The sequence below is a fragment of the Centroberyx affinis genome, unplaced genomic scaffold (genome assembly GCF_046629955.1).
Source record: "Centroberyx affinis isolate AG114_WGS23_722 - 3 ecotype Tasmania unplaced genomic scaffold, CSIRO-AGI_Caff_v1 ptg001728l_1, whole genome shotgun sequence".
NCBI lineage: Eukaryota > Metazoa > Chordata > Actinopteri > Beryciformes > Berycidae > Centroberyx > Centroberyx affinis.
Genome location: NW_027280135.1, coordinates 10,585 through 33,845, shown reverse-complemented (window position 1 = coordinate 33,845; position 23,261 = coordinate 10,585). Strand labels below are relative to the sequence as shown.

The following is a 23,261-nucleotide window of genomic DNA, read 5'->3' as shown; positions in this document are numbered from 1 at the left end:
GTAGGTAGAGAGATAACAGAGAAACTATGATCAAAACAGTCATTCTTCTACATACTCTAATTGTGTTAACTTCCTAAATGAAATAATGGTGAAGTTTAACAATTCATCAATTTGCCTGGGACCCCCTGGAACCCGCTCGAGTACCCCCCGGGTGGTCCCCGGACCCCACGTTGAGAATCACTGCTCTAAAATGATGTGACTGAAATCAAATTGACTTTATAGCCTACCTCAGTGGGCTTCTGGTTTCCTCTTCATACTGTTTATATGGAGAAGAGAGATCAGCTGAGCGCGCGACAAAAACCATCCATGCCCGCGAAAACCAGCCGGGTCGGGCGCGTGGCTGCGAACCACCAGACACCTGGCGTCCAGCCCGCAAAGTCCTCCGGGTGAGAAGAAAATACCCCAATCCCGCACGTTTATCACGATTAAAATCAACGCTGCTTAATACGGACCTTTTAAAACTGATTCCCCCGCGACTGAAAACTTTAAACGGGTGTTACTGCTGGTGGAAACAGGCAGAAGTCAACGTGGAAGGTCTCCATCAGTCCCGGTGTCAGGTAAGACTAGCTAAACCTTATCTTAGCTAACTACTTAGCTAGGTTAAACGTCTTCAACTGACGCCGGTGTGTTGTCAACTTTCCCTCGAGATGGTTCAGAAAGGGATTAAAAACCTCAAAGAACAAGACAAAATTCCGATCAACAGCCTAGTAATCCACTTTATGTTGGAATGAAAGAGACATGTCAGAGGGAAACCCGGCTTGTCACAAAATCCCGTTCAGATAAGAAGGTGCAGGATCCAAGAAAAAGTCCGTTTAAAAATGAATCCAGACGGTCTTGCTACTGTTGTTCAGTCCGACAGGTGTATGCTGCTCCACTTGCTCCGGTTATGTCGGTTAATTTAAATGTGGGGTAAACTGTGTTTGTGTGTGTGTGTGTGTGTGTGTGTGTGTGTGTGTGTGTTGTCAGTCTGCTGCTGTTTGACTGACTGACTGGCTGAGGTCTGGGCGGAGAGAGAGAGAGAGAGAGAGAGAGAGAGATACAAGCATGCATCTGTGTGTGCGTGAGAGAGAGAGAGAGAGAGAGAGAGAGAGAGAGAGAGAAAAGAAGGAATCTGCGTTTACAAGTGTGTGTGTGAGAGAGAGAGAGAGAGAGAGAGAGATTGCACGCAAGAGTGTGTGCGAGAGATGAGAGAAATGGTGCGCGTGCGTGAATGCGCGTGTGTGTGTGTGTGTGTGTAAGAGAGAGAGGTGCGTGCGTGTGCGTGTGTGTGTGTGTGTGTGTGTGTGTGTGTGTGTCCACTTGACTGGCTGTGTCCCAGGGTTCAGTTTCAATGTGGAGAGGAAAGGAGAGGAGGAAGGAGAGAGGAAAGAGAGAAGAAAGGAGAGAGGAAAAGAGAAAAGGAAATGAGGTGAAAAGAGAAAGAGCAGGAGGGAGGAAAGGAGGAGAGGAGGAAGGAACAGAGGAAGGCGATAGGAAAGCAGGAGAGTAGGAAGGAAAGGGGAGAAGAATGGAGTGAGGAAAGGAGAGAGGAAAGGAGTGGAGCAGGAAGGAAAGGAGAGGAAAGGAAGAGGAGAGGTAGTGTTTGTATAAATGGATCTCTGCTGGCCTCTTGCTGCTCCTGTGGTGTTTAACATTAAACTGTTTATTTTATTGTATTTTATTTATTAAATATTTTTTTCATCGTGTGTGTTGAAAAAGAGCGCGGTGCTTATTTGGCTTTCCCTGCACCGTTTAGATAAAAGGTTTAAAAAACACAAAAGCTGAAAATGTATGCGGAGTTATTTGTAGGATTAATTTGGAAGTAAGTCTCTGATTTTCGCTATACTTTGTTTTTATTTATTAAAGTTCTCAAATAAATGAAATTCAGTCATGTAGTCCCTCAACACTCAATCCCTTTTCATGGACATGAATATCAAAATGTAATGAAAAGGAGAAAGTACATAATAATGAAAATGTATCATAACATGCCAGAAAAAAAACAAAACAGAAAAAGTAGATGATAGATGAAAATAAACTTTCATCCATGGAGGTGTAACACTTGTTATTCTATTATTCTATTTTTATTGCATTGTATTCAGAAACAGTTTTATCACTAACTACAGTAAAAGAACAGGAATCTATTTTGGTGGCATTGGTGCAGATAAATATGAACTATAATATTAACAACTAACATATTAATATAGTACATACTGACACACATGGTACATATCAGTCTACATATAGGCTAGACCAGTGGTTCTCAACGTGGGGTCCGGGGGACCACCAGGGGTCCTTGAGGGGGTTCCAGGGGGTCCCCAGCAAATTGCTGAATTGTTAAACTTTACCATTATTTAATTCACAAGAAGTTAACACAATTAGAGAATGCAGAAGAATGACTGTTTTGATCATAGTTTCTCTGTAAACAGTAACAATAAAAAATATTCTCAGATTTGGGTCAGAGAGACAAAATGTCATCAAATGGGGGTCTGTGGCCCTAATGAGGACTAAATTAGGGTCCTTGATATGAAAAAGGTTGAGAATCACTGGGCTAGACAGTATACAGAAAAATAATGGTTCTTAACTAGTTCTTTAAAAGGCTGTGTGGTTCCACAAAGAACCATCACCTACTAAAGAACCACTTTAATCTAGTGGACCACTGTCAATCTACATAGTATAGACAGCAGACTGTACATATCAGGCTGTACATACAGTATATATTGAACATGGAGCAGTGTGTTACAGTGGACTGTGGCAGTGAGTGAGAGTCCTGCCCAGTCCCTTTGCCCCCATTATGCTTTCCTGCCATTACAGTTTATAGCCGTGTTTGTTATCTTCCTCTGCTCCAGGCTGAGGATTATCTCGTTTCCATCATGGCTGTTCCTTTACAAGCACTTCACAGATCAATAAAAGCAAAATGCCTACACTCAATAAAAAAGCTTTGAGGAAGGACAAGAGTGCACATTATGTCCACCAGCTGGTTCTCAGACTTGGGCCAAACTGAATTGAATTTGCAGATACTTGTCATGGTTTGATTCAGCCTACTCATGCACCCAGATGGACATTTAATATCACATTTATATTTTAGGCACTCAGGTGTCCTAAACGTTGTGTGTGTTTACCTTTAATGTTTACCTTTAGCTGCCACCCCCTCACTGTCCACCCGGACCGCACTTACACCTACACTTACTTCACATACCTTTTGTTAGTCACTTCATACTGTATTCATTATCAGTGCTGAGTGTTTCCTTCAAGGCTGCACCAAGCAACTTTGCACTTTGTTGGCCCCCAAGTAACAGTGGGAAATAACTGTTTGCATTTTAAAAAATTTGAAGGACTTCATTGCCCAGAAACCATGCAGTGTGACTCTGGACAGTGCGCTCGCTCACTGCTGTTCAGGAGAAATTTTTGGTCTGAATTTTGCTCTGAAGATTTGATTCCTCACTTCTTGTGTAGATTTGTGAAGAGTTCCCACCAGTGACCATACTGACGCCAGAGTTTGGGCAAATAGGGTGAATCTAATTTAACCCTGAATGTAAAAAAGACAGAGGAGATGGTGTTTGACCCAAAGGCCTGTAGCTATTCAATGTGTATTGACAACACGCTGAGCTAGTTTGTGACTAAAAAGACAAGACTCCTATCTCGGTCCCTCTTCTATAGCTAAAGTTCTGAAATACATGACATCATGTACTGTAAATCTGTAACTCACCACTGTGTTCTCTATTGGAAAGTGGGTTGGCCATCCCTGACTTTACATAGGCTGAGTCACTGGTATATTTTTATTTATAAGGTGATACTGAAACAACTCCCATTTTATTTATGTACATACATTGTCCAGCAGACTAACAAAAATTACCGTTAACGCTCACAAAACTTGTTTTTACTGAATGTAAAAAAGGGTTTGGTAAAAAAAGGCGTTTCAGTTCTCAGCCCCTATGGCATGGAATGAGCTCCACAAGGACCTGAAACCACAGGAGCTGGTCTCATTGAATGTTTTTAAAACAATGGTTAAAGGTAGGGAGGATGGTGAAAATTGTAATTGTTTTTCCTCATAGTTTAAATTGCTTTTATATGAAACATTGAATGTTTGTTGATCATGTATAATGCTGTAATGTGATGAGATGTTTGTTGTGGCGTCTGTAACTTTGTGCTGCTTTTCTTGGCCAGGTCCCTCTTGAAAAAGAGATTCTTAATCTCAATGAGGCTAACCTGGATAAATAAAGGTTAAATAAAATAAAATAAATAAAATCATTTGCATTTCATATTTAGGGACACTGACGACTTGTACACAACACGGAGCATTAAAATGAGTTCCAAAGGACATTGTTGTCACAGAAAAACGCAGCTCCATCCACTGGTCGACGAAACAGTAAGATTATGATGTTTAAGAACAGTCTGGTTTACAGCCGTCCCATATACTTTACTGCCATGGTATCAACTGTAAACATCTGGGAATGTCTTGTTATTAAAATGTAGTTCAAATTATTGTCAAAGTTGTCCCGGATCTGTTGCCCCTCCCACTTGGCATCAGTTGTCTGCGGCTGCATGACCCTTTTTTTCTCTATAATATGCACACAAAGGAGCGTCAATTGGCAAGTTTTGCAGACAGAACGTATAATACATATACATTATATACATATATATACATATAATGCTGTCTCTGCTGGAGCGTCCATGCTGACAGCCTCTGGGCTACAGCAGGGATTATACTTTTTACGCAGACTGAGAGTTTTTGGGGTTGAGAGGATGGACATGTGCTAGAAAGAGATATCAGATACGGTATCAGGGCTCAGCTTGTAAATCTGTCTGAGCAACTAAAATCCAAGATAAGTGGTGCGGTGCCGACGGCTCTGAAGGTTGTAGGAGTCAGACAGGCCATCTGTGAGGAGCCGGCGGTCCGAAAATCCCCTCTGACCGTCTCATACCCAGGAGAGCGTGTCAAGGTTTCAAATGCAGGTAAAGCCGCTGCAAAAATGTGTTTGTGCCAGTTTCCATTAAAGCCTTAAACACCCCGGGGTGATACGTCAGCTGTGGAAGACTGCACACTGCACTGTTTTACATTAATGTTGTCAGTTTGCTGTTTTTGTACTGCAATCTATCTTTCTGCGTCTGTTAAAGCCTGTTTTGATGTGACAGCAGCAGCCGCACTGAGTCCAGGACATATTTCCCCTCGAGGGACAATAAAGTTTATCTGATCTCTTATTATCTTATCTACAGCGTCTCAATTAGTGGGGATGGGCTGCTCTTCTCTGCTGCAGCCCCAGTTTGTGATTTAGACTGAGGCTGAGAGGGAAAAACAGTAGTGAAGGTGGCAACACTTTAATTGGATCGTCCAATATTGATACTAAACTATCAGGTGACAGAAATTAGGGCTGAACAATTAATCAAAATTTTATCGAAATCGCAATATGGCCTACTGCAATTTTCAAATCGCAGGAGGCGCAATATTTGTTAAAGGTGAAATGTGTCAAAACACCATTTTAAAGTAAATATTGTGGTGCTGCAGAGATGTCCTGGCCTACACATCATATTCTACAGACTTAAGAAAACATCTTTGTTTCATACAAATCCCCGCAAAAATCACACCATAATCATTTTAATACGTTTTTTTATGAAAATGAGAATAATGATGTAAAAATTATCATTCCCTCTAATACCGCAAATCATATCGCAATTGCAATATCAGTCAAAATAATCGCAATTAGATATTTTTTCAAAATCGTTCAGCCCTAACAGAAAGTAGATGTTCAACAAAGTGCCACTTGCTGCATCTCTGAAGACTATGTAACCCTAACACTACGTTACACCGACGTTAGCCTGACCCCGACCCTAAGATTAACAGTAACCCAGACATTGAATATCTATAGATTACTTTTCACACTATTGCAGCACCTGAAACTCAGTACACTTTTTAGTGACACAAAAATTGTACTGAGTAGCAAGTTGAGTATCAGCTTCGGTCAGGGGTGTGACCAAGTCAACTTTGCTCGAGTCCCAAGTCAGTCTCAAGTCTTGAGACACAAGTCTCAAGTCTAAATGTAGAACAGCAAGTCAAGTCAGAACAAATCAAGAGTCCAGTATCAATTTAATATCTTAAAGAAAACTAAATATCTAGGACCGAAGCCATTAGCGGTCGCACTAGATTACAGAGCACTGACACAGATAAGAAATAAATAGAACCTGTGTTGTTTTTCCTGAAAGCACAGCCGAAAGCCGGTTTGTCTCAATATGTCAATATGTCTTCTAGCAGCCGTTCTGCTGTGGCTGGTTCCTGCAAGATCTGGATCTCTCTGGTACGATAGCAAGTTGGGAATGGCTGCTGGATGGGACAGAGCGATACCCAGAAATTGTACTTTGGGTAGACTTTATTCTGCCAGCATGTTGAGTTTTTACAGCTGGAAATGAGACCAAAGTGCTGTTGGCTGTGATGCTAAAGTCAAGAATCGATTCACTGCAGCCTGAAAGAATCGAGTCATTTAGAAGAATCGGTCTTCCCACCGCTACCACACACAGCTGACACAGTTTGGGAAGTATTGCATGTGATGTTTTTAGCCAGAGGTGTGACCAAGTCAGCTTTGCCCAAGTCCCAAGTCTAAATGTAGATTACCAAGTCAAGTCCATGTCATTAATGTCAAGTCCCAAGTCTAAATGTAGATTACCAAGTCAAGTCCATGTCATTAATGTCAAGTCTCAAGTCTAAATGTAGAACAGCAAGTCAAGTCAGAACAAATCAAGAGTCCAGTATCAATTTAATATCTTAAAGAAAACTAAATATCTAGGAATTTTCAATGCAATATGGTTTTAATAGGAAAAAAACTTGGTAAGAGCATCATGAGTTTGATTTCTATAATCAGTTTCAACTTCAATAAATTAAATCATTCCATACAAATTCAGAACACAGAATTTAAATTCAGTCGTCTGCTGGAACAAATCTCATCACTTTCAATCTAAGTCATTTAAACAAACACAAGATCTCAAGTCAAGACTTTAGAAACCTTTTCAAGTCATCAGAGTACGAGTCAGAGTCAAGTCCCAAGTCACCAGAACGAGAAAGAAACCAGAAAGTCAAGTCAAGTCAAGTCTCAAGTCTTCTCTATATGCATCAAGTCAAGCCTCAGGCCTAGTCCCCACTAATCCGGGTAAATTTGAAAATGGCGCTTTCGCAAGTCGAATGTTTTCTGCCACAGTAGCGTTTTTGAAAAGGCCCCTGTCCACAGTGAACTGCCAAAAACACATAATTTCTTCCATGGGCGTGTGCAGGCCACTTGGGCCGGCTGATTCACACCATATCCGCCACCGGCATTTTTAAAAGGTTGTTGTTTACTGAGTAATCGAGACAAAGTCCGTTAGTGAGTTAAGTTTCTGAAAAAATGCCTAAATCAAAAAGTGAAAAAGTAATGGTAGAGTTGTTCTTCTCTACTGAGAGTTTGGGGCGGCTCTCCAGACACAACCACCGCTCCTTGAGCCGTTGAAACAGCCAGTACAGCCTGGATGGATCACATGTTGCACATCAGCGTTTTCGAAAAGCTCTGTTTTCCCCATCCGCACTACAACACTGTGACCACTTGGGAGAGCGTTTTTTGGCAAGCTGAGTTTTCGGTGGTGGAAAACGCTGTTTTAGTGTGGATGGAAGACCAAAACGGAGAAATAAGCGTGCGCTTTCAAATTTACCCAGATTAGTGTGTGACTAGGCCTCAAGCAATTAAAATCGTGACTCGAGTCCCCACCTCTGGCTTTGGACTATCCAAATCAAGTGTGACTGAGGAGGTTTGGGTGGGATTGAACCCCAGAGCCAGCAGGTGTACACGGGGCTTCAGAGCAGGGGGATTGAACCTCTGCTCTACCTGTTTGTCTCTTCTCACCTCTCCTCCTCTCCAGTCTGCATTTATTTATCTGACAGCGACGAGCGCTCTGTCAGGGGAATTTATCTGGTGGGCGGCGAGATGCTGAGTGGATAGAGGAGATCCATTAGGTTAACACAGAGTGGGAGTCAGTCAGCAAGCTTCCTCTCCAGAGCCGAGTAAACCCCCTAGACCCCCCCCCCCCCCCCCCCCCCCCCCCCCCACACACACACACACACACACACACACACACACACACACACACACACACAGAGCCCCCAACCAGCTACTTATCAGCTGTTACCCAACAGCACTGATTCCTCCACTCCTCTTCAGAGCACGCTTGATGAAAACCAGAGTCTCTGTTTACCTGTTTGTTTTCTGCTTGTTATTCTATTTTCAATCCTTTATGGTCCAGTAAGGGAATTAAAATAAATGGCTGACAGCGTTAAAAAAAACCCCCGCAACAAATCACCCCTTCATATACCATCCAGTGCCAGCTGATAAAACCGGAAAATAAACTGATTAGTCGTTCCGCTTGAGATTAAGGAGACTATTAAAGACAGAACAACATGAAACATATTTCGAAATGTTCCTAATGATACATTTTTATGGCATTTGTACTTTAGTAGATAATAAGCAGTGGATACAAACAGGAAAGAGAGAACGAGGGGGGGCATGTGAGCTAAGAGAAGGAACATCTTGGTGCAATATATAAAACTCTTGCAGTTCAATTTCCTGTGTTGTTGATGTGGCTCAAACAGGCAGCAGGTGGTTAGAAAGGCTGTGATGTAACTGGAAGATCGCAGGTTCAATCGACTTCTTTAAGCACGACAAGAAACCTCGACCCCCCCGCCGCTCCTGGCTGCCCACTGACCTCTGACCCCTCTGCTGAAATGTGTGCATGTGTGTATGTATCTCAGAAGAAGATGACTAACTCCTGCTAACGCTGTGTGGAATAAAGTGACTGAAGTGCCTGAAAATTCAAAACCGTCACAGTGCGGCATTCAGTTCACATTTTGGTTTTAAGTGACAGCTCGTCTCTCATACCTTAAAGTGTGCAGTACAGTGGTGGAAAGAGTACTGCAACGTCCTACTCAAGTAGAAGTATTGTTACTTATACTGGTGTAAAAATCTACTGAAGTAAAAAGTAAGTAAAAGTTCCTGAGTTCCTCTTTAGAACAGAGAACGTTGTTAGCTGTGATCTTTTCCATGTGGTTCTAAAAGGAGAGAGGACAGAGTTCAAACTAGATACTAGGAAATTACAAAATAAAGTGCAGAAACAAAGTAAAGCCAGATTGCTCTTTGCTTCTTTGTGAATGGCTGAATCAATGTACGAATCAATGTTTCTGTTGCTGATGGAGAGACACACAATCTGTCCTCTGTATTGGATGTGATTTAAAATACTTCAGTAAGATGTACTTAAGCAAAAGAGTAAAATTACTGACTTTAAAAAGACAAAAAAAGCCACTCAGTTACAGTTACGTGAGTAAATGTAATTAGTCACTTCCCCCTTGGTACAGCAGCAGCTCTGTGTTTACATGGAAAGATGTCTTCCTGCCAGCTGAGGCTGAGTTACATAAGTCTGTTCCTCTGAGGTCCAGGCAGACTGGGAGGGACAGGCTTCACTTCCACTTCCTGTCCTGAAGGACTCCGCTCACTCAGCCTGACTCAGCAGACTGGAAGATGCTGGACATTCTGGACTGTAGAACTGGAACAGATAGAAAGGCAGGCATTTTTTATGTGAACCGTTGTGCTAGCTTCCATATAAATCGGATTACGTCAAGTCGCTGAGGCGAGAGGTTTTGCAGCAACGATCAAAACATCAAAATCTGACAAAGGCTTTTACACTCCCCTACTCAATCTGACAGAGTCTCCTGCTGTGAAACTTAAAGGTCCATATTCTCTACTTTCCAGTGTTTTATTTTGTGTCTTGAGGTCCATTCAAAGCTGTGTGTGTGGTGTCATGTACCAAAAAAACTCTCAATCCATTTCTCCACGTTCATTTTCCAGCATCTCTCTGAGCCTTACCAAGAACAGGCTGTTTCTGTCGCCGTGTCTTTAAGGCTCATTAATATTAACGACCCCTCTGTTCCGATCAGCTGACCGTTTCAAGAGTGAAACGTGAGACGCCGCGGCCCGGCAGCTACAGGTAGGGAAAACTCTCCGGTAATAAACAATGACAACCGCTCAACCGCTTTGAAAAAAACACTTTGTTAGTCTATTATTTCTTACAAAAATGATAATGAGCGAACCTTTGTGACGCCACAAAGTTACGGAAGTCCAAACGGCTCGTTTAGAGGCTCGCTTTTCTAATATGGATTGTGTGGATTTAGTTGCCGACCGTGCGTTTTGATGCTTTCACCATGTTTAGATAGACCATCCAACTCCTTTATCATCACAGAGGCAAGGGGAGTCCTGCTTTACACCATATGGGAGCTTTAACATTCCACAGTCTGCTCCAAACTCTCCTGTGTTAGTATCAGGATGTAAACAGTAACCTGATAGCACGTCTTCTGCTGCCCTACAAACTGGAACGGTAGGTAACGTTATTACCTTGTGGTATTTAGGTAATGTTAGTGGAATTAGGTCATTTAACCAATAACTGTGTCACAATACTTCAGTGCATTGAACTGAATTGAACTGAACACACTCTTCGCATTTTTCCCGTCGTCACTGTGGAAATTCTTCTCTGCTTCTTCCTCCACTCAGGTACACCTAATATGGCTGCCATGGAATGTTGCCCTGGAAACGTGCATCGTTTAATTGTCTGGACTGTGCATGAGTTTCAGAAGATAACCATGGTAACACATTAGCCTCCTTAGGATCTGACCAATTTACCCTCTCTATGATGTTCGATGACAGCCATGTAATTAATGATCCTCTGTGATCCTCTCTCGCCCCCCTCCACAGGGAGGTCAGAGGTCAGAGGTCAGGGTCTGCAGCTGGTAGGGATTCAGTCTTGGTGAAGAAGACTTCGGCAGGGTGGATGATTGCCAACACCGCAGGTTTGAATCCAGGCTCTCTGATTGAAGATCTCTTGCTGGACCATCCCAGCAGCCAAATAACAATTCAGAGTGTCTGTACAGATTCATTTCAGTCCTCCAGGTAGTGAGATATCCAAGAAAATAGAAACAAAGTCCACTGGACTCAAAATGAAGAGTTGAAGACATTCCGCCACTCATCCCAGAGGCTTCATCACTTCTACTGAGTAGAGTTAGATGTAGATGTTACCAATTACAATTTTAAACTGGTAATTGGGGAACAAATTTAGATTTTGAAAGTAACTGTTCCCACGTTGATGGAGTTTATCTCCCTCCATGTTTTTTCATTCTTCCTAAATATGCAGCCTGAGACAAAACTGTGCGATGGGAATGGAAATGAAGCGTAAAAACTGTTGAAATGACTTTTCATGCTGTCAGGACATGATGTTACAGTCGGGGGAATCTGAACAGAAATAGAGTGGTGATGTGGGCCGGGTGGAAAACGGCACGCTGGACACACAGCATCAATTATGGATTTCCTTCCAGAAGACTGAAGGTTTAACCTGCTGGAAACCAGGATGGGAGCGCCGGGACCGGAAGTCTGCATGTGTTGGTTTGGAAGGGAATCACCATCGCACCGGTCACCTTCATAACCGTTTTTTTTTTTTTTTTTATCAAATTAGATCTTACTATTCAAGCATTGGAGGAAACAACGGCCATTTGGTGTAATTTGCTCATTCCTGCTATTTCCAGAAAAACAGGCCGATTGTGCAAAAGGGAAAACACTTGAATTAAAAAGACAAATTTTTCACATCAAGTATAATTATTGTGTTTTTTTACTATCCTACCCCTAGTAGATTAAAGGTTTATCAGTTTAAAAGCTTGTACAATTGTGATCTAATCAACATGGCTGGGAGGGGTGCGGAATGGGTTTTTTGGGGGGGAGGGGGGCAATATCGCAATAGTCAAGAAATATCATGATATTTGATAATATCGAATAAAGGGCCCAAGCCTAGTACTTAGTGAATAAATCCAGGTATTCTAGTCATGATGTTTGTTGTTGATCCAAACTCTTATCAAGCTTCACTGCTGATCCGTTCTTAATAAAAAGCCGTCCCACTTCCCCTCCACAAACAGCAGCTCCTAAATGCCAGACGGGGATTTGACCGTTACATATTGACGCTCCGCTCCCCAGACTGTCTGCAGATGGAGAGCATTCTTCACTTTGCTCCTGATAAACCATCTACAGCTGCCACTGCCATGGCAACACAACACCAACCCTCACCTCCACTGAACTGAACCTCCACTTTATTCTCCGTCACCTCCATCAGTTTGTTGAAATGGCTTCAGTAAAGATAACGGCTCATGTCTGTCAGATTCCCTCCAGGCTGATCACTGTGCTGCAGAATCATCCTTTTATGGAAATCAAGCTCTTTTGAAATACCACAAACTCAACTTAACATGCCGGTTTCAACATGTTTTTTTTATGTTTTTTGTTTTTCAGAATATAGGACATAGCAAGAAGTGGGATCTGCACACCAAAGAAATGTAGTGCGGGTGCAATAGAGGAAGAAATCTCAAAATGTCAGAACAAAACCGCTATGCAAAAAACACCAGTTTATTGGTTAAGCTTTCAGTACAAGACCTTCATCAGACCAGGTGATAAATGAAACGACACCATCTGTAGTATAGTATAATATAGGACATACAAACGTATAAGCAAACAACACTGAATAAAAAAAAATAGAAGTTCGAGACATTTTATACCAGTTTCCTGAGAGATTATCTATCTTCTAACATCATGTTTTAACAGCATGAAAAGTCATTTCAACAGTTTTTATGCTTCATTTCCATTCACATTACACACTTTTGTCTCATGCTGTATATTTAGGAAGAATGGAAAAAAACGATGTAGTAAACTTCAACGTGGGAATGCTTTCAAAAATTTATTTGTTCCCCAATTACCAGTTTAAAATTGTAATCGGTAACGTAATCTGAAATACAATTTTGTGACGTATTGGATTATTCTCAGTTATTTTACCTCCAAAATCTACCTATCTATCTATCTATCTATCTATCTATCTATCTATCTATCTATCTATCCATCTATCCATCTATCTATCTATCTATCTATCTATCCATCTATCCATTTATCTATCTATCTATCTATCTTTGTATCTTTGTATTGTGTATGCAGGTATGTCAGTATCTATTATTTCCTGTGTATCATCTATCTAACGCATGTATCAGTTCTTCAATTTTATTTATCCATTAACTTGTTTATCTATTTAATATGTATCTACCTATCTGTCTATCCATCCATCCATCTATCATAGCTAGTATTCCAGTGTCAGTGCAGTAACTTACTCTTCCATGCATCGTTGTCATGTGAACAGGAAGTGGTCCGTCGGCAGGGGAATGCCCCCCCCACCCCCCAGGTTACTCTTCTCAATTATTCAACAGAGAAGGATCTAAATATTCAAAAAGCTGTAGGTTTGCTCTGCATGTGCAGAAGAACAAACCTTCTAACCTCAGCTGTCCGCCTGATGAAATGTGTTTTTGTGAGTAAAAAGAATTAAGTTCATCTTGGCCGTATCGTCTTATTTCACGTGTTGATGGAGATTTTGAGGACTTAATTTCCCAGAAACCCTATATAACCCCACGTATGTGATGTAATAAACTAAATTTGTTAAATGTCTTCTTCTCCTTCTTCTTCTTCTTCTTCTTCTTAGAGATGTGGTGAAGAGGTTCAGCCATCGTCGGTGAGTCCAGCTGTCTCTGCTGCTGTTGTTCAGGAGACACTTTTGGATTTCAACTCTTCCTGTGTGGAGAAGATTTCCCACCAGTGAGCAAACTGACAGCAGGATTTAATTTGGACAAACAGGGAGAATCTACAGTGTCTCAGTTTGTTTTGTTCCTTCACATATATAAATATCCCTCAACAGGAATTTGGGGGTTCAAATCTGTTGGGGAATCTCTTAACCACCAAGCCACTTTACCATTATTGTGTATTTCTCACAATATTTTTTCTCTCCTTCACTTTTGCTGTGTGCTCGATGTGGTAGTTTGTGGTTTATGGATAGATGTTTTCCTTGGATAATAAGAAGAAGAAGAAGTAGAAGAAGAAGAAAAAAAACAACTTATAACATGATAAAAAATAGCTACAGCAGCAATAATACTACAATGAATCATAATAAGATGAAGACGATGAAGAAGAGGTTACAAAGAGCTTCAAAATGAAAGGAAAAAGCAGACATCAAACAGTCAGTCACCTGCACCGCTGACTCCATTCACACCCAGAGCTCATTAAGACTCAAAAAACCACACTGGATTCCCAACAAACACATAAACAACACTACAGGGTAAAGAGCAAAAACAAGTCAACAAGTTCATGAAAATTAGTTTTCAGTTCAGTTGTACCTCAGCAGCTACAGTCTCGTCACATCAAAGCAGTGACAGCAGCAGAGAGAAATCACAGCAGACATCATTAAGAGACGAGGTCATAATGAGGAGGTTCAGTACAAAAAGCTGTGTGTCAATTTTGGAAACATAATGCTACCTGGAGTTCCTCAGTTGGTATTCAAATCATTCAATCATAATTCTATCCTTAAAAACAATAACTATTTTGGAAGTATTTTAAGAAAAATAAAATAAAATACATGTACAGGGGAAAATCAAATACATATGAAATTATAAAAGAAAAAACTTGAGGAGAGGACAGGAGACAAGGAGAGGAGAGGAGGAAAGGAGAGGAAACACGGGGAAGAGAGGAGAATAGGAGAGGAGATAAGGAGAGGAGGAGGTTATAAATTCTAGTAATGCATGAACTGTTGCCAGGATGTATTGGTGATTGTCCTCATGCATTTGTCACAGTCGCTGACAAATCGAAGATCGCTATTGAATGAAACTTCGTCACAGGAACAGGAACAGGAAAGCCTTTGACAAGAGCTGACCTGAGACATTAATCTTTAACTTCCCGTCTTGATGCAACACTTCCATTTTTTTTTATCACTCAATATTCAAAGGTCAGCAGAAGACTGAACTCCAAAGATAGGAATATTGATAGACTGAGTCACACTTTGTGTTCAGCAACATGAGAAAAGCTCTTATTTTACACAGTCATCTCCACAAGTACCTACACTTTTGAAAATAAGGTTTGAGGCAGGTCACATGCAATAAACATTATTATTATTATTGCTATGCAACTATGAGTTACAGGGTGCTGCAAAAAAAGGAACAACACAAACAGTAAAACTTTAAACATAGTAAAGCTTTAAACTCAGCTTTAATAAAGGCTGGTTTGCACAGTGGAGGATGTTGACTGGCTTCTCGTATTCAGCAGTCTGGTGGAGCGCTTCATGAAAATCACAGTAGAGGAAAAACTTATTTTCCACAGGTGGATGGACTGATGGATGGAAGGAGAGAAAGGCCGATGGAAAAATCACTTCCAACATGTTGATCCTCTTCAGGGAGGGGGAGGGGTGGGGGGAAGCAACGGGGCTGATGGGACATGTAGTTTGCCTGATATCAGACAGAATTGTCAACTCGTTCCACTCCATTTCCATCTTCAGTCTGACATTGCCTCCACTCTAACCGATTTCCGTGGGGGAGGGGGATTCGATTTTCCCTAACCGATCACTAGAGACCGACGTATCCGCCTGAATCTAACGTCATTTTAAGTCGACACTGATGCGAAAAAAACATCTTCCCTTTGAATAAATGCCTTCAAAGCAGAGTGCTGTTGGGATTTCAAAGTAATAGGTACTTTTAATGGATTTAGAACAGCCTGGATAGCAGCGTCTATCTTGTCTATAGTGGTCGCCATTGTTGTTGTTACTCCTCCTTGGTTCCGACACACAGCTTGACAACAGCTTGACAACGGCGTTAGTCCCACCCGTGGCCCTGATTGGCTAATCGTTAGTCCCCCCCGGCGCTCATTGGACCGATCATTTTTCAACCGAGAAACCGCTGTTTCATGTCACCATGCCAGACCAGAATCAGTCAACTCAGTGGAGTGGGCGGAGTCAAAGGTCTGGACCCAGGCAAACGTAGTCTTAATCTGGAGAAACACGAGAACTAACAATACTACTGGTGTGAGATAGAGGAGACGTAAAGAGAGGAGTAAATAATAAGACATGTACCAGGTAAAACACTTGGTACTTACAGGTAAAAACTAGGTATTTGCCAGTTAAGTCCAAGGAATTTACCAGGTAAAGATTCAGTATTTACCAGGTAAATACATGGTAAGAATAATATTTCAGTCAATCTTTCAGTTTCCAGCATGTGTCGCTTTTGTTTCTGTCCGGCATACAACAGAGAGAGGGTAAACAGTTGACGGCCGACATTTTCAACCAACTTCTGTCACAACTTTCCAGTTTCCAGTTTGTGTGTGAGGTATTTATTAGCGAGACGTGATGTTTCTGCATGTCTTCCAACTGTTTTGCGAAGAGTTTTAATGCTTTTAATGTTTAATGTTGACCAGAGCACAGCCAACGCATCTTCCTGTTGAATCCCTAATCCTAAGGTCCTCCCTCGGCCAATCGTGACTCCACAAAGCGTTGACAGGATCTGATGGTCCCGCCCTTTAAGCCAGAGATTCTTAACCTTTTTCATATCAAGGACCCCTAATTTAGTCCACATTAGTGCCACAGACCCCCATGTGATGAGATTTTGTCTCTCGGACCCAAATCTGAGAATATTTTAAGTCTCTGAGAATATGATTTTGTCCAGAATTCCATGACTATCTGTATTGTAGGTAGAGAGATAACAGAAAAACTATGATCAAAACAGTCATTCTTCTACATTCTCTAATTGTGTTAATTTGCTATGGACCCCCTGGAACCCTCTCAAGGACTCCTGGCAGTCCCCGGACCCCACGTTGAGAACCACTGCTTTAAGCAACCGAAAGCACACAGCAGGGACAGAAGCTTCATTTCCAGTGGAGATTCTGTTGAGAGAGAATAAGGTTAATGCAATCTCTGCAATGCAACACAATTAGTGGATTGCAATCAGCGATCAGAGAGGCTCTCCAGTGTGTTAGTGGCTGAAGTGATATCTACAGACAAACATGTAAATGTGGGCTGGTAGGTTGTTTTTTAGTGAGTGTTTGAAGAGGTTTGAAAATAGCCTCATAAGAGAGATTTAGAAATACAGTCATATGGCCGACACTTGGATATTACTTTTGGCAACAATTTATATATACAGGGTTTATTCTAGGGTAACAGGGTGATTTTATGTTTATGGTTTTATGTCAATACATCTTCCAAGATTATTGGCACCTCCCTCCCATCAGTTGAATCACTATTTCACAAACGCACAATCAAAAGACCAAAAAAAAAACCATCTCTTGACCCCTCTCACCCTGCTCACCACCTTTTCCAGCTGATGCCCTCTAGGAGGCGCTACAGGTCCCTGCCCACCAAATCCTCCCGTTTTAAAAACAGTTTTTTCCCCACTGCGATAACGACTCTGAACGCTTCTCACTAACCCTGACAGATGTACCTGCACTTTAAAACCCCTGTGTAAATCTTGTAAATATTGTCTGTGATTTCTGTCTTGTGGTAATTTGTGTATATTGTATGTTGTGCCAGTCATGTGTCTAATGTGATGCTGAGATCTGTCTATGTTTTGATGTTACTGACACTGTTGAATTGAGCTTACCCACCATGCTGTACAGAAAGCAAATTCCACCGACCCCGGTTGTGTGGTCATTAATTAATTAATTTAATTTAATTTAATTTTAAACAATAAGATAACCACAGCAACGGCTGTCCAAGGCATCCTGGTGGCTCAGGGGCCTTCTAAGGTCGAATGCAGTGATTCTCCACCTTTTTCATATCAAGGACCCTAATTTAGTCCACATTAGGGCCACAGACCCCCATTTGATGAGATTTTGTCTCTCTGACCCAAATCTGAGAATATTTTTATTGTCAGATATGATTTTGTCCAGAACTCAATGACTCTGTATTGTAGGTAGAGAGATAACAGAGAAACTATGAACAAAACAGTCATTCTTCTACATTCTCTAATTGTGTTAACTTCTTGTAAATGAAATAATGGTGAAGTTTAATAATTCAGCAATTTGCTCGGGACCCCCTGGAACCCCCTCAAGGACCCCTGGTGGTCCCCGGACTCCACATTGAGAACCACTGGTCTAATGTCTGAGGTTTGGGAACATGGAAGCTGAATACAGGAGGAAGACTCGATTTGCATTAAATAATTGATAAAATTATGCTTTTTTCCACTCAGAGCGATGGCATGGCATCAGAAGGATTATGCTGCAGCTGTATGGAGACATTTATGGACATTTTTGCCTGTTTGAAGCCTAAAGGACTGAACTCCATTTATTGCAATTGTTTGGAAGAAAGCTTCTCCGGCAGGGAGCCTAGAGAACTGCTGGTTACATGAGGAAAAAACACTCATCTGATTAGATAATGACCAAATTTACATTTTTTGGTGAATCATCCCTTTAAGGACAAAATGTGACACTTTTTCTCCCGTGATGCGACAAGTGCCTGGCTGAAAAGAAATAGAAAGCGATTAGTCAGAATAGTCAGTCAGAATGTTAAGATATCCATTTATTTTCAACACATGGTATAAGGAACCTCACAGCTTTACATTCCTAATACATTCCTTTTATCTGGTATTTAAAAAAAAATCTTATGTATTTGGCTTATTGTAATTAAACTGTCAAAAGTTTGAATGGAGGCTGGTCATGACAGGATGATTGGGAACGGAGCAGCAGGACTGATTTCCTAAGTGGTTTCAATGGTTTAAGTGGTTCTTGTTACAGAGCATGAAGTGATTCAGTTAAAACCAGGTCATGTTTTGGTTAATGAAAACCAGACTGGCTGCGTTGTGACCAGATGTCACCGCTCCTTTTCTTCCTTTTTAAACACAACGCATTATTTTCAACACGTCTATGTGTCTAGTCTGGGGCGATACACATGTAATGTTAGTTTTCAACACCACATTATGTTAATAAGAACCGAGTCATCAATCCCAGCGGAACAAACTGAGGTTTAATGTGACTGCAGCTCTGGGTTTAGGGTGAGGATGGAGGATTTGGGGGGGAAGAAGAGAGAGAGAAAGAATTTGTTCACCCAAACAGAGGTGTGAAAAAGAGTAAATCTGTTCAAAATCAAAACAAACTTTAGACTTCATGCCTTGCTTTGGTATGAAGACAACAAAAAAGCGTGGGAGTCCAAAGCTCTGGGATTTCTGAGGTTACGCCCGGCGTTTCGGTGCGAATTTTGAGATGTGATTCTAAAAGATCAGATCTTATGAGATCAGATCAACACTTGGTCTGAAAATGTCCAAATCCATATTCAAATCCATCGGGACACTCAGCACCAAGCTGAAGGAAAGACAACAAAATTTAAAAAAAAGTTAAAACTTCATCACAGCCTGCTCACTGGAGACAATTTCTATGCAGTTATGCTTGATAGTCTATAAAATCATCTTGTTTCCCCATCAACAGCCTAATTTGCCCCCCACCCCCCTTCCCCCGTACTCCCCAAACTCCCCCCCCATACACACACACACACACACACACTACAAAAAACTAGGCTATAGGTTTCACTTTTTTGTTTGGGACATAGAGATGAAAACATTACAGTCTTTGTAATTTGTTGTCACTCTTCCAACATGGCGGCCTGTCCCTCATGTCCCTCTTGGCTCCTGCAGCGTGTCTCCTGTCAGAACATCAGCTGGAGTCACTCTGAACTAACTGTGTGACGGTGGCGCCACCTACAGGCCAAACAGCACCATGCAGAAGAGTAGCACTTATTTAAGAATTCAGTTAAGGTTGTAAATTTATTATGTATTGTATATTCATATGTTGCTATTTCAATTTCAACAATTAATAATCACAGAGTAATAGAGTCTGGGCAAGTAGGCACTTTAAATCACTTAATTTAATTCATAATAATTTGTTTGTTTATTTAAGGATCCCCATTAGCTGACGCCGTGGCAATCCACACCTGACATACTGTACATAACACATTACATGATAACGTTAAATTACATTAATATACACTAAATTAGCCTACATCAATATACATTAATATAAAAAAAAATGCAAAAAATACATTCATATACAATTCAAAGCCAGTCAACACTGAAATGTACATTTAGGTGGAATACTAATTACAAATCAATATATAGATAATATTTAAAAAAAGAAATGAGAATAATACAACCCATATGAAGCAGAACTCGAATATTGAAAACTGGTACAGAGTTATACCTCCTACTATTCAGTCTGTCATCTGCATGACAATAAATGCCTCTTCATAATCTTTTTGAAGGATGATTTATTTTTTATTAGGCGGATATTAAAAGTTAAGTTATTCCAGTTTGTTATGGCTCTGTGAATCGAGTTAGTCCTTAGGCTGGATACCACAATATGACCGTTACCAGCAAATCTGGTAACAATAATAGTAGGTTTAATAATAATATTATTTATTTATATAGTACCATTTGTACATAGAATGCAACTCAAAGTGCTTTACATAACACAATAGAACAATAAATGGATTAGTACAGTAAACTTCTACTGCAGCTGAAAACAGTCATGATAGTGATATAAGATGAAAAAAGTGTAATAAATTAATTATGTTCCCAAAATCATTGAGACTTATAATCATGATTAATAATCATTATCACAATATCGAGCAAAATAACCGGGTTTGTCATTTGTCTTTATTTGTATAGTGTACAAACATTCCCAGTGAGTATTGATAGAGTTTAATTTGTCCTGAACTTTTGCTAGTTATGGTTATGTGTTTGTGAAGTAAAGTTTGGTCATGGTCGTCTGTCTTTCACTGATTTGTTTGTCTTGATTTGAATCATCATCCAAAAATTCAGATTTGCTTCTCAGCTCTGAAAGTATTGCAGTATTAAGAAACTGCAGTGTTTGATCTTTGACCAATGCTGCCTTCAAGTGCTGTGGAAATATCGTAATTATAGGTTTAAAAGTGACATACAGACTTCTCTGGTGTGTATTTTTGATTTGCAGCTGTTTATGCATTGTGTGAATATGTAATAATGTATTTACTGCTTGGTCTAAAACTGGGCGATACATAACCAAGAAGATCCTGAGAGCTAAAGCAGAGACGTTACATTGAAAACACGTCTAGTGCTCAGCGGGAAGATGCAGGAGTTTACGAGGAGCACTTGAAGGCATCATGTGACCTTTGCGTTGCGGTTGTGACATACTGTAGTTTTTCTCCCGCTAAAACTCCCAGCGGCTCGCTCCAGACCTCCAGATCCTCCTGTCAGTTCACCATGAGGTACTTGACTCTCCTGCTGCTCTGTCTGTCCGGGTCGGAGCCCGGCAGCGGGACACCGGACGAGGCCGAGGCGGCGGCCGTCCGGCGGCCCGACGTCTGGACGGAGCTCAGAGCGCTGCGGGACCTGGTGGTGGAGCAGAGAGCCGAGCTGAGCGGCCTGAAGACCAGACTGACCGCCGCCGACAGCCGGCTGGAGGAGCTGAGAGGAGAGGTGGAGCAGCTGAGGAGGGAGGAGGCAGGTAACGGACACACTGAAACACACACACACACTCACACACACACACACACACACACACACAGGAGTCAAAAACTGGGCAAACTGAACTTCAACATGCCAGTTCAGAGGAAGTGTTGTGGTGGAAGAGTGGAAAGAAACTCACACAAAAACATGAAAGTCAAAAATACACAGTACTACAGCTCTAACCAGTCACACTGACCTTTCCCTTTCATACACAAGGTCACACACACACACTCTTACAAATGATGTGTCATTTTTAACACATCTGTGTGTCTTCTTTGGGACAACACACACTTGTGTTATATATTAATAACAACATATATCATGTTAAAATGTATTATCATTAACATGTTGTGCTGAAAAATAACACAGTGTGTGTTGTCCCAAAGAAGACACACAGATGTGTTAAAAAAGACACATCCTATTTAAGAGTGCATAAACACCCTCCCATACTTCTATTAGACACACACACACACACACACACACACACACACACACAGGCACACACAACTGCTCAGTTCATTACAGTTCATTATGTTGTTGAAGGTTGGGATTAAAGCAAGATATACATCAAAATTTGTAAATAATCTTGTTATTATTATTATCATTTCTAAATAATATCTTACACAACAGTTAGTTCCGGTCGAGTAATTTGATTGGACAGGAGGCGTTCCATGAGTCTAACAGCAGCTGGGACTTTTCACAGTCTGTATCACTCCGCCTTACAGCTGTTCTGATAGAAACAGGTTCTGTGTTGTAGTGAAGTCCTGAGGAACTGAGATGGATAAAACACAGAAACCATAATCTGTTGTCTCAAATTACCATTACTGGACAAATAGCTTTGTTTACAGAACTGTTGTAGAAAAGAGTGTGATATTGCTTAACTGTTTATGCTTAGAGAGAAAAAGAGAAGAAAGATAATTGTTGTGTTTTGGCAGAGAAACCGAAGGTGGCGTTCTCTGCAGCTCTGACGGACTCCGGCCCGCTGGGACCGTTCAACACCGACACCACGCTGGTCTACACCAACGTCTTCACTAACGTCGGCCAGGCCTACAACCCGGTCACAGGTAGGAATACTATCATGAAGACTGTTTAATGACACGGCTAGGACAGCTGATCAGGGCCAGTGTGGGTGAACTTTCTTTTAACCGTAGCCAGAGAGAGAGGGGAGTATAATTCTGAGGAGAAACTCTGAATTTGTCAGAAATTTGCGAGAAAAGAAATGGAAAAATCATATTTTTGGCAAGGAACCACTTTGCTTCTCTTTTTGCGAGGCAGGATCAACCAGGTGGAAAACTTCAGTCTCCCACAACACAGACAGACTGAACATGATGAGGAGCAACAAACATGGCATCAAGTTTAATTTTTTCTCATAAATTTCTGACTTTAATCTCAGAAATTCTCAATTTTTTCTTGCAAATTTCAGAGTTTATTTTTTTTCTCATAAATTTCTGACTTTAATCTCAGATTTGGACTCGAGTCCAAGTCATGTGACTCGAGTCCCTACCTCTGACCTGAACTCTTCCCTTTAGACGTCTGAGTCTAACCTGAGTCTCCCGAGTCTGTCCACAGTGAACAAAACAAGCCGATTCCTCTGATTCTCCTCCACCGCAGGTCTCTTCACAGCACCGACAAAAGGAGTCTACTACTTCAGATTCACCGGCATGGATTACCGGTCGGCGGTGCACATGGGTGTTGCTTTATATAAGAACGACCAGAGGATAATGCTGACCTACGAAATCAACGTCAACAACGGTTACTTTGAACACATGTCCAACGGAGTGACTCTGGAGCTGGAGAAGGGCGACGTGGTTTTCCTGCGTCTCCCTGCAAACAAAGGACTGTACGACAACAACGAGAGCCACAACACCTTCAGCGGCTTCCTGCTGTTCACTGTGACCTGAAGACGAGCTGAACTCCACACAGATCT

At 41.3% G+C, this 23,261-nt stretch overlaps 1 protein-coding gene across 1 annotated transcript; it reads left to right on the top strand.

The window, feature by feature from the left end:
• Window positions 1–306: 306 nt before the first annotated feature.
• On the top strand, window positions 307–23,235 carry LOC139651924 (complement C1q-like protein 2). Its single transcript, XM_071528818.1, has 4 exons — window positions 307–386; window positions 21,049–21,332; window positions 22,270–22,398; window positions 22,946–23,235. Exons 1-4 carry the CDS (start codon window positions 307–309, stop codon window positions 23,233–23,235), a joined length of 783 nt encoding a protein of 260 aa, XP_071384919.1.
• Window positions 23,236–23,261: the final 26 nt, after the last annotated feature.